The 24,133-nt window shown below is 37.3% G+C and overlaps 1 protein-coding gene and 1 pseudogene across 9 annotated transcripts in view; one reads left to right on the plus strand and one right to left on the minus strand.

Annotated features, from left to right (window-relative positions):
• IFT80 (intraflagellar transport 80) overlaps nt 1-24,133 on the plus strand; it is a 195,425-nt gene that overhangs the window by 111,791 nt on the left and 59,501 nt on the right. For all 9 annotated transcript variants that reach the window (XM_009201434.3, XM_009201433.3, XM_031663619.1 and 6 more), the window contains one exon: nt 20,203-20,382. In XM_009201434.3, the coding sequence (XP_009199698.2) occupies nt 20,203-20,382 (180 nt within the window). The remainder of the gene's footprint in view (nt 1-20,202; nt 20,383-24,133) is intronic.
• On the minus strand, nt 7,107-7,994 carry LOC108583950 (annotated as a pseudogene).

A 24,133-nucleotide genomic window follows, 5' to 3' on the forward strand; every position in this document is an offset into this window, starting at 1 on the left:
ATGGCCATTTTCACGATATTGATTCTTCCTATCCATGAGCATGGTATGTTCTTCCATTTGTTTGTGTCCTCTTTTATTTCAGTGAGCAGTGGTTTGTAGTTCTCCTTGAAGAGGTCCTTTACATCCCTTGTAAGTTGGATTCCTAGGTATTTGATTCTCTTTGAAGCAATTGTGAATGGAAGTTCATTCCTGATTTGGCTCTCTGTTTGTCTGTTACTGGTGTATAAGAATGCTTGTGATTTTTGCATATTAATTTTGTATCCTGAGACTTTGCTGAAGTTGCTTATCAGCTTAAGGAGATTTTGGGCTGAGACAATGGGGTTTTCTAAATATACAATCATGTCATCTGCAAACAGGGACAATTTGACTTCTTCTTTTCCTAACTGAATACCCTTGATTTCTTTCTCTTGCCTAATTGCCCTAGCCAGAACTTCCAACACTATGTTGAATAGGAGTGGTGAGAGAGGGCATCCCTGTCTTGTGCCAGTTTTCAAAGGGAATTTTTCCAGTTTTTGCCCATTCAGTATGATATTGGCTGTGGGTTTGTCATAAATAGCTCTTATGATTTTGAGGTACGTTCCATCAATACCGAATTTATTGAGCGTTTTTAGCATGAAGGGCTGTTGAATTTTGTCAAAAGCCTTTTCTGCATCTATTGAGATAATCATGTGGTTCTTGTCTTTGGTTCTGTTTATATGCTGGATTATGTTTATTGATTTGCGAATGTTGAATCAGCCTTGCATCCCAGGGATGAAGCCCACTTGATCATGGTGGATAAGCTTTTTGATGTGTTGCTGAATCCGGTTTGCCAGTATTTTATTGAGGATTTTTGCATCGATGTTCATCAGGGATATTGGTCTAAAATTCTCTTTTTTTGTTGTGTCTCTGCCAGGCTTTGGTGTGAGGATGATGTTGGCCTCATAAAATGAGTTAGGGAGGATTCCCTCTTTTTCTATTGATTGGAATAGTTTCAGAAGGAATGGTACCAACTCCTCCTTGTACCTCTGGTAGAATTCAGCTGTGAATCCATCTGGTCCTGGACTTTTTTTGGTTGGTAGGCTATTAATTGTTGCCTCAATTTCAGAGCCTGCTATTGGTCTATTCAGGGATTCAACTTCTTCCTGGTTTAGTCTTGGAAGAGTGTAAGTGTCCAGGAAATTATCCATTTCTTCTAGGTTTTCCAGTTTATTTGCGTAGAGGTGTTTATAGTATTCTCTGATGGTAGTTTGTATTTCTGTGGGGTCGGTGGTGATATCCCCTTTATCATTTTTAATTGTGTCAATTTGATTCTTCTCTCTTTTCTTCTTTAGTAGTCTTGCTAGTGGTCTGTCAATTTTGTTGATCTTTTCAAAAAACCAACTCCTGGATTCATTGATTTTTTGGAGGGTTTTTTGTGTCTCTATCTCCTTCAGTTCTGCTCTGATCTTAGTTATTTCTTGCCTTCTGCTAGCTTTTGAATGTGTTTGCTCTTGCTTCTCTAGTTCTTTTAATTGCGCTGTTAGAGTGTCAATTTTAGATCTTTCCTGCTTTGTCTTGTGGGCATTTAGTGCTATAAATTTCCCTCTACACACTGCTTTAAATGTGTCCCAGAGATTTTGGTATGTTGTATCTTTGTTCTCATTGGTTTCAAAGAACATCTTTATTTCTGCCTTCATTTCGTTATGTACCCAGTAGTCATTCAGGAGCAGGTTGTTCAGTTTCCATGTAGTTGAGCGGTTTTGATTGAGTTTCTTAGTCCTGAGTTCTAGTTTGATTGCACTGTGGTCTGAGAGACAGTTTGTTATAATTTCTGTTCTTGTACATTTGCTGAGGAGTGCTTTACTTCCTATTATGTGGTCAGTTTTGGAGTAAGTACGATGTGGTGCTGAGAAGAATGTATATTCTGTTGATTTGGGGTGGAGAGTTCTATAGATGTCTATTAGGTCTGCTTGCTGCAGAGATGAGTTCAATTCCTGGACATCCTTGTTAACTTTCTGTCTCGTTGATCTGTCTAATGTTGACAGTGGAGTGTTGAAGTCTCCCATTATTATTGTATGGGAGTCTAAGTCTCTTTGTAAGTCTCTAAGGACTTGCTTTATGAATCTGGGTGCTCCTGTATTGGGTGCATATATATTTAGGATAGTTAGCTCTTCCTGTTGAATTGATCCCTTGACCATTATGTAATGGCCTTCTTTGTCTCTTTTGATCTTTGATGGTTTAAAGTCTGTTTTATCAGAGACTAGTATTGCAACCCCTGCTTTTTTTTGTTCTCCATTTGCTTGGTAAGTCTTCCTCCATCCCTTTATTTTGAGCCTATGTATGTCTCTGCGTGTGAGATGGGTCTCCTGAATACAGCAGACTGATGGGTCTTGACTCTTTATCCAGTTTGCCAGTCTGTGTCTTTTCATTGGAGCATTTAGTCCATTTACATTTAAGGTTAAGATTGTTATGTGTGAACTTGATCCTGCCATTATGATATTAACTGGTTATTTTGCTCGTTAGTTGATGCAGTTTCTTCCTAGCCTCGATGGTCTTTACATTTTGGCATGTTTTTGCAATGGCTGGTACCGGTTGTTCCTTTCCATGTTGAGTGCTTCCTTCAGGGTCTCTTGTAAGGCAGGCCTAGTGGTGACAAAATCTCTAAGCATTTGCTTATCTGTAAAGGATTTTATTTCTCCTTCACTTATGAAACTTAGTTTGGCTAGATATGAAATTCTGGGTTTAAAATTCTTTTCTTTAAGAATGTTGAATATTGGCCCCCACTCTCTTCTGGCTTGTAGAGTTTCTGCCGAGAGATCTGCTGTTAGTCTGATGGGCTTCCCTTTGTGGGTAACCCGACCTTTCTCTCTGGCTGCCCTTAAGATTTTTTCCTTCATTTCAACTTTGGTGAATCTGGCAATTATGTGTCTTGGAGTTGCTCTTCTCGAGGAGTATCTTTGTGGCGTTCTCTGTATTTCCTGGATTTGAATGTTGGCCTGCCCTACTAGGTTGGGGAAGTTCTCCTGGATGATATCCTGAAGAGTGTTTTCCAACTTGCTTCCATTTTCCCCCTCACTTTCAGGCACCCCAATCAGACGTAGATTTGGTCTTTTTACATAATCCCATACTTCTTGCAGGCTTTGTTCATTTCTTTTTCTTCTTTTTTCTTTTGGTTTCTCTTCTCGCTTCATTTCATTCATTTGATCCTCAATCGCTGATACTCTTTCTTCCAGTTGATCAAGTCGGTTACTGAAGCTTGTGCATTTGTCACGTATTTCTCGTGTCATGGTTTTCATCTCTTTCATTTCGTTTATGACCTTCTCTGCATTAATTACTCTAGCCGTCAATTCTTCCACTTTTTTTTCAAGATTTTTAGTTTCTTTGCGCTGGGTACGTAATTCCTCCTTTAGCTCTGAGAAATTTGATGGACTGAAGCCTTCTTCTCTCATCTCGTCAAAGTTATTCTCCGTCCAGCTTTGATCCGTTGCTGGCGATGAGCTGCGCTCCTTTGCCGGGGGAGATGTGCTCTTATTTTTTGAATTTCCAGCTTTTCTGCCCTGCTTTTTCCCCATCTTTGTGGTTTTATCTGCCTCTGGTCTTTGATGATGGTGATGTACTGATGGGGTTTTGGTGTAGGTGTCCTTCCTGTTTGATAGTTTTCCTTCTAACAGTCAGGACCCTCAGCTGTAGGTCTGCTGGAGATTGCTTGAGGTCCACTCCAGACCCTGTTTGCCTGGGTATCAGCAGCAGAGGCTGCAGAAGATAGAATATTTCTGAACAGCGAGTGTACCTGTCTGATTCTTGCTTTGGAAGCTTCCTCTCAGGGGTGTACTCCACCCTGTGAGGTGTGGGTGTCAGACTGCCCCTAGTGGGGGATGTCTCCCAGTTAGGCTACTCAGGGGTCAGGGACCCACTTGAGCAGGCAGTCTGTCCCTTCTCAGATCTCAACCTCCGTGTTGGGAGATCCACTGCTCTCTTCAAAGCTGTCAGACAGAGTCGTTTGCGTCTGCAGAGGCTTCTGCTGCTTTTTTGTTGTTGTTGTTGTTGTTGTTGTGTAGCTGTGCCCTGTCCCCAGAGGTGGAGTCTACAGAGACAGGCAGGTTTCCTTGAGCTGCTGTGAGCTCCACCCAGTTGGAGCTTCCCAGCAGCTTTGTTTACCTACTTAAGCCTCAGCAATGGCGGGCGCCCCTCCCCCAGCCTCGCTGCTGCCTTGCCGGTAGATCACAGACTGCTGTGCTAGCAATGAGGGAGGCTCCGTGGGCGTGGGACCCTCCCGGCCAGGTGTGGGATATGATCTCCTGGTGTGCCTGTTTGCTTAAAGCGCAATATTGGGGTGGGAGTTACCCGATTTTCCAGGTGTTGTGTGTCTCAGTTCCCCTGGCTAGGAAAAGGGATTCCCTTCCCCCTTGCGCTTCCCAGGTGAGGCGATGCCTCGCCCTGCTTCAGCTCTCGCTGGTCGGGCTGCAGCAGCTGACCAGCACCGATAGTCCGGCACTCCCCAGTGAGATGAACCCAGTACCTCATTTGAAAATGCAGAAATCACCGGTCTTCTGTGTCGCTCGCGCTGGGAGTTGGAGACTGGAGCTGTTCCTATTTGGCCATCTTGCTCCGCCCCTCTGTACTTTTTTTTTAGTAGAGACTGGATTTCACCCATGTTGGTCAGGCTGGTCTCGAACTCTTGACCTCAAGTGATCCACCCACCTTGGCCTCCCAAAGTGCTGGGATTACAGGTGTCATCCTTCTACTCCCTATCTCCATGAGTTCAATTGTTTTGATTTTAAATCCACAAATAAGTGAGAACATGTGATATTTGTCTTTCTGCACCTGGCTTATTTCACTTAACACAGTGATCTCTATTTCGATACATGTTATTGCAAATAACAGGATCTCATTCATTTTTGTGGCTGAATAGTACTCCATTGTGTATATGTAACACATTTTCTTTATCTATTCATCTGTTGATGGACACTTAGGTTGCTTCCACATCTTGCCCATTGTGAACAGAGCTGCAACAAACATGGAGATAGCTCTTCGATATATTGATTCTTTTCTTTTAGGTATATACCTAGCTGTGGGATTGCTTGGTTATATGGTAACTCTATTTTTAGTTTTTTGAGGAACCTCTAAACTATTCTCCAAAGTGGTTGTACAAATTTACATTCTCACCAGCGGTGTATGAGTGTTCCCTTCCCTCCACATCCTCACCGGCATTTGTTATTGCCTGTCTTTTAGGTATAAGCCATTTTAACTGCAGTGAGATGATATGTCATTGTAGTTTTGATTTGCATTTCTCTGATGCTCAGTGATATTGAGCACCTTTTCATATACCCATTTGCCATTTGTATGACTTCTTTTGAGAAATGTCTATTCACACCTTTTGCCCAATTTTTTTATCAGATTATTAAATTTTTTTCCTGTGGAGTTGTTGGGTCTCCTTATGTATTCTGGTTACTAATCCTTTGTCAGATGGGTAGTTTGCAGATATCTTCTCCAATTCTGTGAGTTTTGTGTTCACTTTGTTGATTGTCTCCTCTGCTGTACAGAAGCTTTTTTAACTTGATGTGATCCCATTTGTCCATTTTTGCTTTGGTTGCCTGTACTTGTGGAGTATTACTTAAGAAATTTTTGTCCAAGCCAACGTCCTGGAGATTTTTCCCAATGCTTTCTTGTAGTATTTTCATAGTTTGGGTCTTCAATTTAAGGCTTTAATCCATTTTGACTTGATTTTTGTATATGGTGAGAGATAGGGGTCTAGTTTCATTCTTCTGCATATAGATACCCAGTCTTCCCAGCATAATTTATTGAAGAGACTGGACAAAGACTTTAAATCAGTGATCTTAAATATGCTCAAAGAGCCAAAGGAAAACAGATCACAGTCTGAACAAATAGAAAATACCAGTAAAAGGATAGAAATTATACAAAAAGAATATTATGGGAATTCTGGAATTGGGAAAAAGCAAAGGATAAAAGAAGGGTACATACCCCCAGAAATGCAAAATGTGTTGTCTCTTTAGCAATGAGTTTTATGCAGATAAAAATTACAATGTTATGCCATTCCCATTCATCAGAAAATGGGAAAATGGGGCTCTTTGTAGAACATTGATAGGAACATTAACTGGCACAGCTTTTCTCAAGGATGATTTGGTAAAATCTGTCAAGAGCTTTGAAACTTTTGACATAGCTATTACTTCAGGGAAGTATAAAAGTGCATTGCATATTAATTTGCTCGTTTATTTTCATATTTATCAATTCTTTTACAAACATTTATTGAGAGTCTGTTAGATGCCAGGCACTTGCCCTAGTTGTCAAAGAAAATCCATAAATAAATTCTGTGTTGTTGAAAGGTTTTATTCCATCGGATGAAAGACTAAAAACAAGCAAATGTAACATATTTTAAATGGTAATGAGTGCTATAAAAATTAAGCTGGGCAAAGGAGATGGCATTATTTTAAGTGAGATGATCAGGGAACATAAAAACAAATATAGAAACTAAATGTACGTTACTGGATGGTAAGTAAAATAAATATGGTACAAATGAATTACCTTTGGGATAAAAATTAAAAGTCATAGTACCATAATGTTTTCTATATTACATGATAAATTTTATTTTTACCTTTGATTTTTAAGAAATGCTTGATTCCAATTGTAAGGGCACAGATGTTCAGATTAACATAGTTATTATAAATAAATAAATTATACAATGTATTAATGAATTATGCTGTATTAAACGATAGTGTCCAAGGGGAAAGACCTAAATATACGAAGTACTTGGCCTCATTTTTAATTAGCTGACATTGTTGCTTTTATTTATCAGCAGGTGGTGCTATTGCTTGTGTAAGAGATACTTTTTGTGATTCTCATTTTCTCTGTCTTTGAATATTCGGTTAGGCATTATAATAAAAAGGTATCTACCTGTTCATCTTTTCAATTAAAATAATTGCAATGACTTACCATCCGCAGTAACTGCTCCTAAACATCAGTTAATGTGCCCTAAATGAATGTAAGAAACTTTGCATCTATTTTCTCTTCCACTTAAACTTACTTTGTAAATGTACAATTTTATGAATTGAATTTCTTGAACTTGGCCAAAGTTTATGCTTTTTTTCCCCCCAAGAACACAAATCCACTTTTATTTACTTTTCGTTAGCTTAAATCCTTGAGGGGTACAGCATCACACAGATTCTGTGTCCAGTGGCCTTAGCAGGAAGATTTCTTTGGATTTTGGCACAAACCATGCTACTGTTTCCATGGGCCCAAATTATCTTTCCACGGATTACTCTAGTTTGTTTGGTTTGCCACCAGGAGTCACTATGTTGTTCTTTGTTTTATATACATAAGCATATCTCTTGCCCAAATAGAATTCAGTTTCATCTCTAGCATAAACATCTTCAACTTCAGGAAGAGCTGTGTACTCCCTTTGGTTCTGGAGACCCCACTTAGAGCAAGCAAACATGATCTTGTACCACAGCCTTCCAGCCTATTTCCCTTTTAGACATCCTGTTCCCTGCAGGCCTCCACAGGCTCCAAGATGGCAGAAAGAGCCAAAGATTATCCTTTTGAGGATCCTTTCAATGTAATATATTTATACAGGAATAGTAAAGATAAGGGTGAGGTTGGCATTGAGGAGATACTTTAAAAGTCTCTATAGTCAAGTCATGTTTTTTAGTTTAAATATTTATTTCCCTGTTGAGAAATAACCTGTATGCCTAAGCAATTTGACAGAATACAGAAGGAAAAAAATAGTCTCTTCGCTCAAAGGAATGTATCATTTTTTGATCTATCAACACTTTATAAAACATTCTGAATTGTTATTCCCTATATTGTGCTGTTTAACATGATTGCTTATTTTGTGTTAATGTAAGAGTAGCATTAGTATGTTTGTAGAGCCTGGAGTCAAGGCTCCAGCAGTGAATTTACAAAGTCAAAGGCCTCTTCTTGGTCTTTACATTTCTCATCTACAAAATAAATTGTCTAAGCTAAATGATTACCTCTCTCTTTTCAACTCCACGATTCTATGATACCTTTTCTATGGGCATTGGACATCCTGCTTGCTTCTTCTTGTGTTAGTGTATTGATTGTTTCTTTGTTTTTTAATATGAAGTTATTATATAGGAAGAGGCAACACTGCAGCCTTTTCTCACTGCCAGAAGTGAGAAAAACACAAGCAGTGCTGGAGAAGTATGGCTGATCTTATGACTTCAATCTTACTGAATGTTTTCTTTTAGTTGAAGAAAGTAGAAGAAACCATTAAGTAAAAAGGAGATTTGGTTATAAGGATACAGGGATATCTTCCAGAAGCCAGGGAAAGGATATAGCCAGACCTCAGGAAACAGGAACTGGAGTGCTAGGAGAACACAGAAAGTGCCTGTTTTCTTTGTGTCTTTTGTCGCTTCTGTCTGTATATCCAGGTCCTTTTTTTCTTTTCCAGTGGATTGACCTTTTTTACCCCCCTCAGTTTATGTGCTGGGAAGTGACCAGTGTTAACAACTCTGAAGTATACGTTTTTTTATTTGAGAGAGCAGTCAGACTGAGACAAGATTCTTAATCCCAATTTTAAGCACTCCCTCAGGGAAGGGATCACTGACTCAGCTTAGGTTTGGTACACATGCCTGGTCTAATGAGTTGTGTCTAGGCAGGTTGGGGTAAGTGTACCTATTTTGGTTATTTTTTTCTTTTTAAAAGCAACTTCTTCAATAACTTAAAATGTTTTCTTTTGGATATCTTTAATAATCCAGTGCCACATGCCAAGTTCCTACCACCACTTGGTGGCAACGTGGTCACATAGTCAAAATATTGTTTAGGTTTTTTTTTTAAAAATCATTGTTAATAAGTCCTTGAAAGCCAAAACCACAAATCGCAAACTACATTTAAAAAGTGGTAAGACTTTAGGAGGCCAAGGCAGGCAGATTGCTTGAGCCCAGTTCAAGATCAGCCTGGGCAACATGGTGAGACCCCCATCTCTACAAAAAATACCAAAAAAGCATTAGCCAGGTGTGGTGGCAAGTGCCTGTAGTTGTAGCTACTCAAGAGGCTGAAGTGGGAGGATTGCCTGAGCCCAGGAGATTGAGGCTGCAGTAAGCTATGATCGCGCCACTGCACTCCAGCATGGTGACAGAGTGAGAACCTGTCTCAAAAAAAAAAAGAAAAAAAAGTAGTAAAAATATCATTTTATGTGTTTATGCTCATATCTAAATACGAATCTTTAGAACAAAAGGAATATGCTTTTACAATCCCCAAATTAACTGCTATGTTCTTCCTAATGTAACTTAATGACTGGCTGAATAATGGGCCTCCGAAGATATCCATGTGCTAATCCCCAGAACCTTCGAATATGTTACCTAATATGGCAAAAGGAATGTTGCAGATGTGATTAAGGGTAGGGACCTCTAGATGGTAAATTATCCTGGATTATCCAGTCATCCAATATAATCACATGAATTCTTAAAAGCAGAGAACCTTTCCTAGCTGGGGGTTAGTGGACGAAGAAGGACAGATTCAAAGTAAGAGCAGCTCCACCTGCTGTTGCTGGCTTTAAAGGCGAAGGAAGTGGACTGCAAACCAAGGAATGCAGGTGGCCTCTAGAAGCTATGAATGGCCAGCAAGGAAATGGGGACCTCAGTCATACAACTGCAAGAAACAGTTCTGCCCACAATCTGAATGATCAAGGAAATGGACCTTCTCCCAGAGCCTCCAGAAAGGAATGCAGCTCTGTTAGCACCTTGATTTTAGCTCAGTGAAACTCATGTTGGGTTTTTGACTTAGAGAACTGCAAGATAATCAATTTATGTTTTTCTAAGCCTCTACATTTGTGGTAATTTGTTACAGCAGTAATAGAACACTGCAGATATATGTGCAAAGATATAAACTATATCTTTGTAACTGCATTTTAGGGCCAATGTTAGCAATGAGTCATGTAGGTAGAAGATAACTTGGGAAGGATTTCACCTTCTTACTGATAAAAAAAATTCCCTCACTAGCTTTATTGCTTTGATTTAAGAAATTGTTTCTTAAAATATAATAGTATCATGGGAGTAACACATTAAACTTATTTTTATCAGGTCCTTTTCTAAGTAACTTGGCTAGCTGAGAGCAGACTTCAGAGCATGTGAAGAGAGGTATAGAATATTTTTGCCCAGGAGATGGCCCTTTATGGAGAGATTTTGGCTAGTTGTAGAACACCCTCAAGGTACTGGATATTTGAGGAAATGCCAGTGATATTTGCCCAGAGCTAAAAACCAAATTGGTCAGCCTCACACTTTTTCAAGACTGCCCTACCTTCAGACAAAGTTGTTGCTTAAAAGAAAATTGGCCTAAGGGAAAAATAGAATGCAAAAAGAAGTTTTAAACTCTTTTATAATCATGTGTTTGTGGTATTAATAGTGTTATTCTGAGTATCTATATTGGTGTCTTAAGAATCGGGATTTTTAGGGCCGGGGGTGGCGGCCCATGCCTGTAATCCCAGCACTTTGGGAAGCTGAGGTGGGTGGATCACCTGAGGTCAGGAGTTTGAGACCAGCCTGGCCAACATGGCAAAACCCCATCTCTACTAAAAATACAAAAATTAGCCAGGTGTGGTGACGGGTGCCTATAGTCCCAGCTACTCAGGAGGCTGAGGCAGGAGAACCTGGGAGGCAAAGGTTGCAGTGAGCCAAGATTGTGCCACCGCACTCAAGCCTGGGTGACAGAGCAAGACTCCGTCTCAAAAAAAGAAAAAAGAAAGAATTGGGATTTTTTTTTTTTTTGCCGAACCGAGTTTGACATCAGCCTGAAAAACAGTGAATTGAAACTCTATCTCAAAAAAAAAAAAAGAATTAGGATTTTTTCGGCTAATTAAAGGAGATCCTGAGGTAAGATTGGAGAGGGTAAGTAGAAATCCGATAGTTCCTGGATTGGAATGGAAAGCATTAGAGTTTGTTTTTTATGTTGAAAAAATTACCTATTTCTGTCCACTAAAAAGACCTAGAAAAGCAATGATCAACTCAGTAATAGTATCTAAGCACTTGTGGGCATTCTTTAAATAATATTTTCCACATTTTTATAACATGAACCAGTGCTCCACTGAGAATTCCCCGTGTAAGTCAGGAAATCTGAAATATGAATCTGGACATTTTATCATACTAGGAAACAAGGAAAGTGTCTAAAAAAAAAAAAAAGCTGTAAGAGTCTGTCAAGAAGACTAAAAAAAAAAAAAAAAACACCCAAGTTGAAAGAGATCTGACTGGCTAAAAGTGAGCCAATTTGAAACGGGCACAGTAGCTCACGCCTGTAATCCCAGCACTTTGGGATGCCGAGGCGGGCGGATCACAAGGTCAGTAGATCAAGACCAGCCTGGCCAATGTGGTGAAGCCCCGTCTCTACTAAAAATACAAAAATTAGCTGGGTGTGGTGGCAGGTGCCTGTAGTCCCAGCTACTCTGGAGGCTGAGGCAGGAGAATTGCTTGAAGCCAGGAGGCAGAGGTTGCAGTAAGCCGAGATCGTGCCACTGCATTCCAGCCTGGGCGACAGAGCGAGACTCTGTCTCAAAAAAAAAAAAAAAAAAAAAAAAAAAATTGAGCCAATTTGAGCATTCTATTTATTGAAACACATCAAAGGTGTATATACCAACTGGTATAACAAACCGCTATTTACCCATTACTCAACTTCCAACAATTATCAACTAATAACATATCTCATCTGTACCACCACCCACTTAAGCAAATCCCTGGCATCCTATCATTCTGTCACCAAATATTTTAGTATATATCACTGAAAACACAAAGTCTATTGTTAACCTAACCTCAATACCATTATTAAATCTGAAAACAATTAACAGCAATTTTTAAGTATCATCAAGTATCTGGTCACTATTCAAATTTATATTTTTGAAAAGTGATACAATTATGTACCACATAATAACATTTTGGTCAGTGACAGACTGCATGTATGACAGTGGTCCCATAAGATTATAATGGAGTTGAAAAATTCCTATTGCCTAGTGATGCCATAGCCATCCTAGTATCATAGTACAACACATTACTTATGTGTTTGTGTTGATGCTTGTGTAAACATACCACTGCGCTGTCAGCCATATTAAAGTACAGCATGTACAATTATGTACAGTACGTAATACTTGGTAATGATAATAGATGACTGTGGTACTGGTTTATATATTTCTTATACTATCCTTTTTATTGTTATTTTAGTGTGTACTCCAATTTAAAAAAGAAGTTAACTGTAATACAGCCTCACATAGGTCCTTCAGGAGGTATTGCAGAAGAAGACATTGTTATCATAAGGAATGACAGCTTCATGCATGCTATTGCCCCTGAAGACCTTTCATTGGGCAAGGTGTAGAGGTGGAAGACAGTGATATTAATGATTCTGACCCTGTGTAGGCCTACGCTAATGTGTGTGTTTATATCTTAGTTTTTAACAAGAAAGTTTAAAAAGTAAAAAACAAAACAAAAAATTTTAAAGATAGAAAAAAAACATAAAGAATAAGGATATAAAGAAAATATATTTGTACAGCTGTCCCAACATGTTTTATTTTAAGCTTAGTGTTACTACAAGAGTCAAAAAGTTTAAAAAATTAAGAGGTTTATAAAGCAAAAAGTTATAGTAAGCTGAAGTTAATTTGTTATTGAAGAAAGAAAAATACTTTTCAATGAATTTAGTAGCCTAAGTATACAGTGTTTATAAAATTGATAGTAGTATGCAGTAGTGTTTCAGGCCTTCACATTCACTCACCATTCACTCTCTGACTCACCCAGAACAACTTCCAAGCCTGCAAGCTCCATTCGTGTAAGTGTCATATACAGGTATACCATTTTTTATGTTTTAATGCTGTATTTTATTATACCTTTTTTTGTGTTTAGGTATGTTTAGGTCTACTACTATCATTGTGTGACAGTTTCCTATAGTATTCAGTACAGTAAGGCGCTTGATAGGTTTGTAGCCTAGGAGCAACAGGCTATACCATATAGTCTAGGTGCTATATTATCTATATTTGTGTAAGTACACACTATGATGTTCACATGATGAAATCGCCTAATAGCCCATTTCTCAGAATGCATCCCCTTCATTAAGCAACACATGATGGCAACTAACTGGAAATAATAAAGAATTTATCCTGCCTTTGATATATATACCCCAGGGTAACCAAATAGGTGATGAGAAGATATTTCTTTTTCTAAAACTATTGCAGTTAGTAAGTGAAGAAAAGATTAGAAGATTACCCATTTTGCAACCCTACTGAATTAGTAGATGTAGGCAATGATCGTCATTTACTAAAAGCATAAGAAGAGAGGCAACAGATGTTAATTGCTTCCTACTGGAAGTACAGGTCATTACTCTTATTCATGTAATGCTGTCCCAGCATCCATTTTGTTGTCTTGTCCCTGACTTTTGACCCATCTATTTTGAGATAGTCTCCATCTAGTTAGCATTTTATCTTCTAGATAGATAAGGCCCCGTACCCCGAACTGTTTGATCACCTTCTACTTTTAAGTGTTAGGAATCTGATAATGTAATCCCCAAGTTCCCGTGCTTATCCTTGTGCTCCCTCCAATCAACCCCACCTAGGGGTCGCCAGGGGAAACCCACCTAGGTAACACCCTGCACACCAATAAAAGCTTCCACCCGAAGGTCTCACCCTGTCTCTCTTGCTCCCCATCTGCTGGTCGAGCGTTCATGTTCTTGATGACACCCCACACCTTCCCATTGGCTCTGCCTTCTCGCTTAGACCTATGAGTAGTAAACCTAATCTTTCCATGAATGTTCCTCACTCTGCCACACAAAACCTAACTTAAATACCTCACTAAACAAATTGCAACAGTATACAACATCACCTATGAAGTTTTCTTGCCAAAAATATGGAACCTGAATCTGATCAAGACTCTAAATCTAACTACTAATTTACAGGAAATAAAGGGGACAGAGGAAATGTTAAATAACACCATGAGAATGCAGAAGCCAAAATCCAGACTGGGAAATTTTATAGGACATATGACCCAGTTTCTTCAACAACCACAAAATTACAAAGGGAGGTCAGGCATGGTGGCTTATGCCTGTAATCCCAGCACTTTTGGAGGCCAAAGCAGGAGGATCACTTGAGCTCAAGAGTTCAAAAGCAGCCTGTACAACATAAACCTCATCTCTACTAAAAATAAAAATCCCAATGTCTTGGCATGCACCTGTGGTTCCAGCTACTCAGGATGCTGAGGTGGGAGGATCACTTGAGCCCGGAGATTGAGGCTAGAGTAAGCTGTTGCATCACTGTACTCCAGCATGGATGAAAGAGCAAGACATTGTCTCAAAAAAAAAAAAAAAAAAAAAATTTACAAGGGTAAAAAGATGTGGAAGGAGAACATATAGATCTTACCCATCAAACATAGTGGTTGTACCTTATTTGCATCTTGATTGACACAAACTGGAAACAAATTGGAAAAAAAATGGCAATTGGGAAATTTTGAACAGTGACTTAATGATGGTATTGAAGTTGGGTTTAAAAAGCCTTTTGTCTTTTTAGTGATATATAGTAGTTCCTCCTTGTCTGTGGCTTTGCTTTCATGATTTTTCGGTTACCTATAGGCAACCATGATCTGAAAATATTAAAGGGAAATTCTAGAAATAAAAAATGCATAAGTTTTATATTGCACACTGTTCTGAGCAGCATGATGAAATCCCAAGCCATCCTACTTCGTTTTCCCAGGACATGAGTCATCCCTTTGTCCAGTATATCCACTCTGTATACACTACCCACCCATAAGTTACTTAGTAGCTGGCTTAGTTGTCAGATCAACTGTCACAGTATTTCAGGGCGTGTGTTCAAGTAACCCTTAGTTTTCTTAATAATGGCCCCAAAGCACAAGAGTAAGGATGCTAGCAATTCAGTGTGCCACAGAGAATCCATAAAGTGCTTCCTTTAAGTGAAAAGGTGAAAGTTCTCAATTAGAAAAAGATGGTATGCCGAGGTTACTAACAGCTATGGTAAAAATGAATCTTCTATCCATGAAATTGTGAAGGAGGAAAAACAAATCTGTTCATAGTGTTATACAGACAGTACAGAACTATCTGTGGTTTCAGGCCTCCACTGGGGGTCTTGGAACCTATCCCTGTGGATAAGAAGGGACTACTATGTGCTGAAATATTTATTGATGAAATGATATGATAGGGATTTGCTTTAAATAATCTGGGCCATGGAGAAGTGGATGGTGGTACAGAGGAGATGAGAATTAGCCGTTAGTTGATAATTGTTGGAAACTGGGTAACAGGTAAATGGGGGTCTATTATGCCAGTCATTCTCAAAGTGTGGTCACTGGCCCAGTAGCTTCAGGACCCTCTGGGAGCTTGTTAGAAATGCAAATTTTTTGACCCCAGCCCACATCCACTAAATCAGACACTCTGGGGTCGGGCCCAGGAATCCATTTTAACAATCCTTCTAGGTAACTCTGATGCACACTAAAGTTTGAAAACCACTGCTTTGTATTATTATTCCTACTTAAGTTTATGTTTGAAATTCAAAGAAATAAAAAGTGCAAAAGAAAAAAATTAGTTTATGAATATAACAAGTCAAATGTACACATACCTAGGAGACGCTGGTTTAGAGGCTAAGACAAGGTTGTATAATTGTCTTAATAGTTAGCAGATGAGTTGGTAAGGTACTGTCAGAGAGCCAGCTGCTAATGATAAACTAAATTACAAATTTTGCTCTTCTCTTGAAACAATGGCTCTTTATTAAAATCACCTAGAGAACTTTTAAACACACATCCAGACCTACCCCCAGGAGATTCTGGATTTAATTGGTTGGATCAGAGCTAGGGTTTTGGCTCTCTTTTTTAAAAGTTTCTAAGATGATAATAATGTGCAGCTAGCATTGATAACAAGTATCCTAACTTTATGTGCATAAGAATTATCTCAAGAGCTTGTTAAAAGCTTCCTGTCTCTCCTCCCCAGAGATTCAGATTCAATAGCTTGGGGTAGGGTCCATGAATTTACATTTCTAGTAAGCTCACACGTGATATAGATGCTGCTGGCTTGCACACTTTGAGTAACATCTTAAAGTAAGAGATAGTCTGGTCAAAGAAAACGATAAGATAAGTAACAGTATAGGGGAGAAAAAGTATGTCTCTTCCCATCTTAGGTTTATGGATGAGGACCCTATAAATAACGAAAGACAGATTAACAACAACAACAAAAAAGCATACAATTTTATTTAATACAAACTTTACATAACATGGAAGCCTTCAGAAATGAAGACCCGCCCCCCCCACCCCAAGAAACAGGGAAACCTGTGTATTTTTATGCTTAGGTTTTATTACAAATGAACTGTCATGCAAAAGTATGATTGGACAGAGAGGTTATGATCTAATGCTAATAAACTGGGGGAAATGTAGCAAAGCCTTTCTGTTCAGATTATTCCTCTCTGCAACCCTGTGTCTTTAGAGATAAGGATGTTCCTTTCCTCCCAGTACAGGGAAGGTACCTCTCCCTTGATGAACTGACCTGCCTTGGGAGAGGGGTGAAAGAAGGTTAGAGAATGACGTTCCTGCTTCTACTGTGTTCTCTATGTCAAAAAATTTTAGATTTTGGAGTATTTTGGCTTTTGAATTTTTCAGATTAGGAATGCTCAACCTGTATAACAATATCGTGATAGTAAAGTTAAATTAAATTCTTACATTAAAAATTTTTTAATTTACAATTTAAAAATTATTTTAAATGTAAGCATTAAAAATTAAAATTTCATCACCAAGGTATTAAGCCCAGTACCCATTAATGATAACAAACCCCCATGATACAAGGTTACCTATATAACAAACCTGTACATGTACCCCTGAACTCAAAATAAAAGATTAAAAAATAAAATTATTTCTCTCTGTTTTAGATTAGTAATAAAACAATATAATCGAAACCTAATCAGCAGAGAATAAGTCTTTAATAGTTACTAAAATTGGGGAGACATACTGGAACTATTCCAAAAATTAAAAAGGAGACACTCCTCCCCAACTCATTCTATGAGGTCCGCATCATCCTGATACCAAAACCTGGCAGAGATATGACAAAAAAAGAAAACTTCAGACCAATATCTTCGATGAACATCAATGCAATAATCCTCAACAAAATACTGGCAAAGTGAATCCAGTAGCACATCAAAAAGCTTATCCACCATGATCAAGTAGGCTTCATCCCCAGATGCAAGGCTGATTCAACATACACGAATCAATAAATGTGATTCATTACATAAACAGAACTGAAGACAAAAACCACACGATTATCTCAATAGATGCAGAAGAGGCTTCTGATAAAATTCAACATCTGTTCATGTTAAAAACTCTCAATAAATTAGGTGTTGAAAGAATACCTCAAAATAAGAGCCATATATGACAAACTTACAGCCAATATCACACTGAAAGGGCAAAAGCTGGAAGCATTCACCTTGAAAACCAGCACAGAACAAGGATGCCCTCTCTCACCACTCCTATTCAATACAATATTGGAAGTTCTGGCCAGAGCAATCAGGCAAGGAAAAAAAAAAATAAGGGTACTCAGATAGGAAGAGAGGAAGTCAAACTATCCCTGTTTGGAGATGATATGATCCCATTATATATCTAGAAAACCCTGTCATCTCAGCCCAAAAGCTTCTTAAGTTGATAATCAACTTTAGCCAAGTCTCAGGATACAAAATCAATGTGCAAAAATCACTAGCATTCCTATACACCAACAACAGACAAGCAGAGAGCCAAATCACGAATGAACTCCCATTCACAACTGTCACAAAAAGAGTAAAGTACCTAGCCAAAATACTCCAAAATCCAAAACTTTTTGAGCACCAACATGATGCCACCAGTAGAAAATTCCAACACTTGACCTCATGTGACAGGCCACAACCAAAACATCTGCAAAACTTTGTTTCATGCACAAAATTATAAGAAATGTATGTATAATTGCCTTTATGCTATGTATAAGAAATATATATATAATTACCTTTATGCTATGTGTATAACATATATATGAAACATAAATGAATTTTGTGTTTAGATTTGGGTCTCATTCTCAATATATCTTCTTATGAATATGCAAATATTTCAAAATCTGAAGAAATCCAAAATTTGCTTCTGGCCCCCATGCATTTCAGGTAAAGGATACTCAATCTGTATTCCTTGAGATGTGTTTTCAGGGATAAGTTGCATGTTGCAGATTTTATTTTTGTTGGTTCGTGTGGACTGTAAAGGAAATCAGTTGAATATGGGATGATGATATACTATTATCTAAACATTTCATTTTCTCCTCTTAGGATCATGCATCTGTAAGTTCTTAGATAAATATTTCTGTTTAATTTTAGTAAGACATTTCTTTCTGGCTGATTTGGTTCTTCCAGTGTTTTAAAACCATACTTTAAATTCGGTAGTCCTCCCTTTTTCACAGTTTCTTTTTCTGTGAGTTCAGTTACCCTCTGTCAACTGCAGTCCGAAATGGAATTTCCAGACATAGAGATCACACTCACGTAACTTCTACTATAGTATATTTTTATAATTGTTCTATTGTATTATTAGACATTGTTAATCTCTTACTTTCCCTAATTTATAAATTAAACTTCAACATAGGTGTGTATATATAGACAAAAACATAGGATGCATAGGGTTTAGTACTATCCATAGTGTCAGGCTTCCACTGGGGATCCTGGGACTTATCCCCATGGTTAAGGAAGGAGTGTTATATGAATGTATGATTTTAAAATAGAAATTAAACTAAGATCTCTGTTTCTTCTACACCATGAGGATAGACTAGATTTAGAAAGAGAGATATGCCATAAGCCTATATGTTAATAAATCAAGACTCGTTTGTCATTACCAACCACTTTTAATCTTTATGTAAAATAGTATTCATGTAGTGTTTCATAATTCTTTTTTGTCAAACACAAATGAATTAATTTCATTTTATCGCCCAAAGCAGGTTATTAGTATCTTTGAAGTTCCCAGTCTTACAGTTATTTTCAAAAGATGACTTCAAATATTATATGTATTCTTTTTTTAATTGATTCTTCTTAATTTTTGAAAAGGAAGTTTCTAGTATTTTCATACTGCTGATGAAGCAAAGGTTATGGTTTGTTCATTATCTTCTCCTTGATAACTTTATTATTAGGCCTTTACTGAAGCCATTAAAGCAACAGTTAGTGGCTCTAAAGCTGGAGGGTGGGGAGAGTTGTAAAAGAGTGTCAGCAAGGGGTCAAAGAGCCTTTCAGTATGTTTTTGTTATGTATGAACTTTTATTAGGAATTTTAAATTCTTGTTTTGTAATAGTATCAATTAGTAAATCTTTATATTTTTCCATTCCCCCAGATTTGTTGTCAAAGTGAGCCTGTAGCTAATAATGAGTATTTCTGGAAAAAAAAATGTAAAACAAACAAATTCTATCTATCTATCTATCTATCTATCTATCTATATCCAGCCAAGAGCAACAACAACAACAAAATCAAGACTGTGATTATACGCTGTAAGGCTGGAGAAATGGAAAGAGAATATGTATATAAGTTTAGTCAAATTAATTATCCTAGCAAATAACATATGTTGCATCTGAAAAATGAAACAAGTGCATATAATACCATGTATTAAAAAGTTTGCTTTTTTTCTTATGTCTTACTTATACACACACACACAAGAATCTCTTTTGTCCTATTTAATGCTTATTGATATCTCTAAATAACTTTCTCAATTAGATAGATAGGTTCTAGGAGACGTTATACTTACTGCAGTCCGTTAAAAAAAAAGAAAAGAAAAGAAATAAATCCAATTTCGTGTAATTTCATGATTTAGGATGTGTGTCAGAGCTATTTTAGTTACATTGTGTGTTGAGTTTCAGTTTTTTTGTGACATTCTTAAAATATTGTAATGAGATTTTTTTTAGATGTGGAGACTATATATTAAGAATGAATAATAAGATGTCTTTGTTTTTTCTACAGAATCTTTGTGTTTACCTATTAAGTATTATTACTGAAAAGGAATAGTAAACATTGAAATGATGTGGGTTTTTTATAGTTCTTGAGATATTTCATACGGTGTTTTATCATGATGTTCTACTGTGGACTTTAACAATTACATCTGTATTTTCCATTCAGTACACTGTAATTTTAGTAAGAAAAATATTTTAATAATTCCAGAACTGACATTCTTTTAAAAATGATCTTAATATGTTGTCATATGCCTGATTTAAAACTTCCTAAAAAATTTTTTCAATAAGTCCATTTTTTTCTTGTTTTTTCTCCCCCAGTGGTCATATGCATTAGAAAAACCCAATACTGGCAGCATATTTAATATAGCGTGGTCTATTGATGGCACTCAGATTGCTGGAGCCTGTGGAAATGGACATGTTGTTTTTGCACATGTGGTGGAACAACATTGGGAGTGGAAAAATTTTCAAGTAACATTAACTAAAAGAAGGGCCATGCAGGTATGATTATGTTCCAAGGTTGGTTAAACCTGCTTCTTTTCATATTAGTTAACTGTACAGAATATGGAATTATTTTCATTAATTATATTTAGTCAAGCTTATAAAAATTCAGTCACATTAGAAATATTTTAGCTATGCCATTAGTGACTTTCTCTGACATAAAAACCTTTCACAGATATAGAACCTGAATGCCAAAGCTACTCGGTTATGCATTTAGTACAAATATGGTAAAATTGGAAACATTGAGGAAATGTTGAGGAAAAAGCTGTAACAAATAGGAGCATGTTGGATTTGACTCCTGGAGCTGAATCCAAGGCAGGCCTAATCTGCCAGTTACTGACAGGGTTAATTGTTTTACTTATTTGTAATTGGATGAACTTATTTAACCTGATTTTTTTTTTTTAATTTATTTTAAGAATTACCTAAGGAGAGTCAAAATGGGAAAATGGTATAGGAAGTTCTTATTAGGAATTAAGAAGTATAGGGGAAGAAAAATATCTCTACCCATCCTAGGCTCATGACTGAGGTCCCTATAACAAAAGGCATATTAACAAGAAAAAAGCATATAAACTGATTTAATGTAAGTTTTACATGACACCAGAGCCTTCCTGAGGAAATGTAGATCTGAAGAAACAGTTAAGCCTGTGTGCTTTTACGCTACGTTTGATGAAGAGTAGACAGTTGTGGCGATACGCAGTAGGCCAAAAAAGGTATGATCTAGTGGTAATAAGCTAGGGAAAATTTAGCAAGACCTCCATGTTTAGATTCTTCTCTGTGTCCCTGTGTCTTCAGAAATAAGGATATAACTTTCCTCTGGGTATAGGGAGGGTACCTCTCACATGAGAGTCTTATGACCTGCTTCAGGAAAAGGTCAGAAAATCCTTTCTAGGTTTTATGACCTGTGTGAGAGGAGAAGAGTTGGGGAAGGTCAGACTGACCTCCTGCTGCTCTTGTTTTATCAAATTCCTTTAGCTTAAAATATTCAGTATGCCATAGTGCCATAATAGTGTATCCTCAATCCCATCAGAAGAAAATTTTGAAGTGAAATATTTTGTAGATAAATACAAGGAGGTTGGAATGTGGCAATGGGAAGTAGACAGATGTTTTACAGGTCAAAAGTCATCAGTGGGAGGGCACAAGTATCCTCATGGCTCATCTTTGTCTCTCTTTCAGGGCCTCTAGCCCAGTGCCTTGCCCTTAATATATTAATAATTAGTTGAAGAAAGGTACAAGGAGAAGATCAAAGTGCAATGTGTCAATAGAAATCCTCTGAAAAAGAAGGATTCGACCTTTGTCTTCTTCCTTTTGCCTGTATCAATTGCCTCTATCTTCAGTATTCATAATTCATATTATTACTATAAAAATTTAGAAGCATAGGCAGGTCTATTCAAATGTTCTGTTAGCCCACATATCCAGATTTTAAAATTTGGATAATATTGTCACTAGATTACTAATAATTAGGTATATTATACTTTTTCTTTATTCTGCTTATTTATTTTAAAATTATAAAACTTTTTATTTAGATAATTTAAAACACACACAGAGTAGTATATTGAATCCCCATGTGCTCATCACCCGGCCCCAGTAATCACCAATTCATGCTTAAGCCTGCCCGGTCCATGTCCTGTCTACTTTCCTTGTTCCCCAAATTCAGACGTTGTATTTCATTTGTAAATATTTTAGTATATCTAACTAAAAGATAAGAACTCTGTTTTAACATAACCACACTACCATTATCATATCATATAAAATAACAATTTCTTAACATTATCAAATATCCACAAAGTGTTTAAATGTCCAATTGTTTCCTACATGCCACAAAACTTTGTTTGAATCAGGATCCAATTTTACATATTGCAATTGGCTGATATATTTTTTGAGTCTCTTTTCGTCTGTAGAGTCCCCTTCTATCTCTATTTCCTGCCCTGCAGTTTGTTTGTTGAAGAACCAAGTTATCTGGTAGAGTTTCTCAGTATGGACTGGGCTGATTCTATCTCCACGGTGTGATTTGACATGCCCTCCATCTTCTGTGTTTCCTTTAAGAAGGATTTAGGATCCAGATGATGATTTAATATATATTTCTTCTAATTAACCTGAGATCTAAACCATTATAATATTCTGGATATGACATAGAATCCATTGTGAGTACTAATCAACTAATTGGGGTATAATATTATATTTATAGCTAATATAGTAGTGCTAAAAAGTTCTAGCCTTAATTACAGATATGCCCCAACATAAGACTATATCTAGAAAGAGGAGTTCTTCTTTCATAATAAAAAGAAATTATCCTAGTGATGAGAGGATTTTTATGTGAAATAAGATGAACCATGGAAATGCTTAAATGGCTTATCTAATCTAAATTATCTTTGTGTTTAAAATAATACTTATAAATAATTTTTTAAAGTTTTAAACTAGAACATTATTTTTATTTTTTAAAGAGGTTTTACTTTCTCCATGTTATAAAACATTTGACTGCATTTTTGCTAAGTTAGGCCTATTCACTGTTTCTTTTTAGAATGATTTTATTCACTCATTCAATGGATATCTATTGAGTGATCCCTACTTGCCAGGCATTGGGCTAAACAATGAGGAATACAGTAGTGAACAAGACAGATTTGGTCCTTGGTTTTACAGACCCCCTAAATTATTACCTTGAAATTTTTTTTTCATCAATTCAGCTGTAATTGATTTAAAGTGAAAAATAAAGGAAAAAAAGGAAATTTATTGATTCATGTGAAGTTAAGAGATAGACTGACTTGAGAGGCATTATTGGTTCAGAGGCTTAAATAATGCCAAGAGGACTTCATCTCTTTCTCTTCCTTGACTCTTCTTTTCTCTGCAATTGCCTTAGTTTTCAGAAAGGCTCTATTTTGTGGCCTTGGTAGTTTCAGACTGACATTCTACCAACTTCAAGTTCAGCGGAAAGAGTGCTTTTTTTCCCCTAGTAATTCCAGGAGAAACCTCAGCCTTGGATTTCATATGCTGAGCCTGAGTCAAGTGTATTTACTTAGGGAGAGGCAGGGGAAAATGAGTCAATCCCATCTAGCCAGTCACTGAGAATAGTGGAAAGAATGTTTTCCTAAAGGAAAATCAATGTATATTTATGAGAAAAGATGTCATTTGATTCTGGGCAGACAAAAAATGATAGATAGATATATGCTGTAGTCTATCCTTGAGCGGTTTAGCAGCTATAGTGTATTTATTACTTATTGTTGCATAATGAATAACCCTAAACATAGTGGCTTAAACAGCAACAATTATTATCTCTCATTTTCTGTGAGTCAGGAATCCAGGCATAGCTTAGCTGGGTGTCCTGTTTCAGTCTCACAAGGCTGCAAACAAGGTGTTGGCCGGGACTTTAGTCTTATCTGAAGGCTCAACTGGGGAAAGATTTGCTTTCAAGCTCACTGACATGATGGTTGGCAAGATTCCGTTCATCAGTGTCATTTACACCTGCGGGCCTCAGTGTTTTCTTGACTATTGACTGGAGGTCTCCTTCAGTTCTTTGTATGTGGCCTCTTCATAGGGAAGCTCACAACTTGGTGGTTTGCTTCAGCAGAGCAAGCAAGAAGGGCCAGAGAGAGTGCAAGCAAGACATAAGTCACAGTTTTTTATAACCCGAGCTCAGAAGTGACGTCTCATCACTTTTGCCATATTCTATTTACTAGAAGCAAGCTATTAGGTCCAAACTACACTAAATAGAGAGATTTGCTCAAGGGTGTGAATACCAGGAGGCAGGGATCATTGG

This window comes from Papio anubis, chromosome 2, assembly GCF_008728515.1.
Source record: "Papio anubis isolate 15944 chromosome 2, Panubis1.0, whole genome shotgun sequence".
Classification (NCBI taxonomy): domain Eukaryota; kingdom Metazoa; phylum Chordata; class Mammalia; order Primates; family Cercopithecidae; genus Papio; species Papio anubis.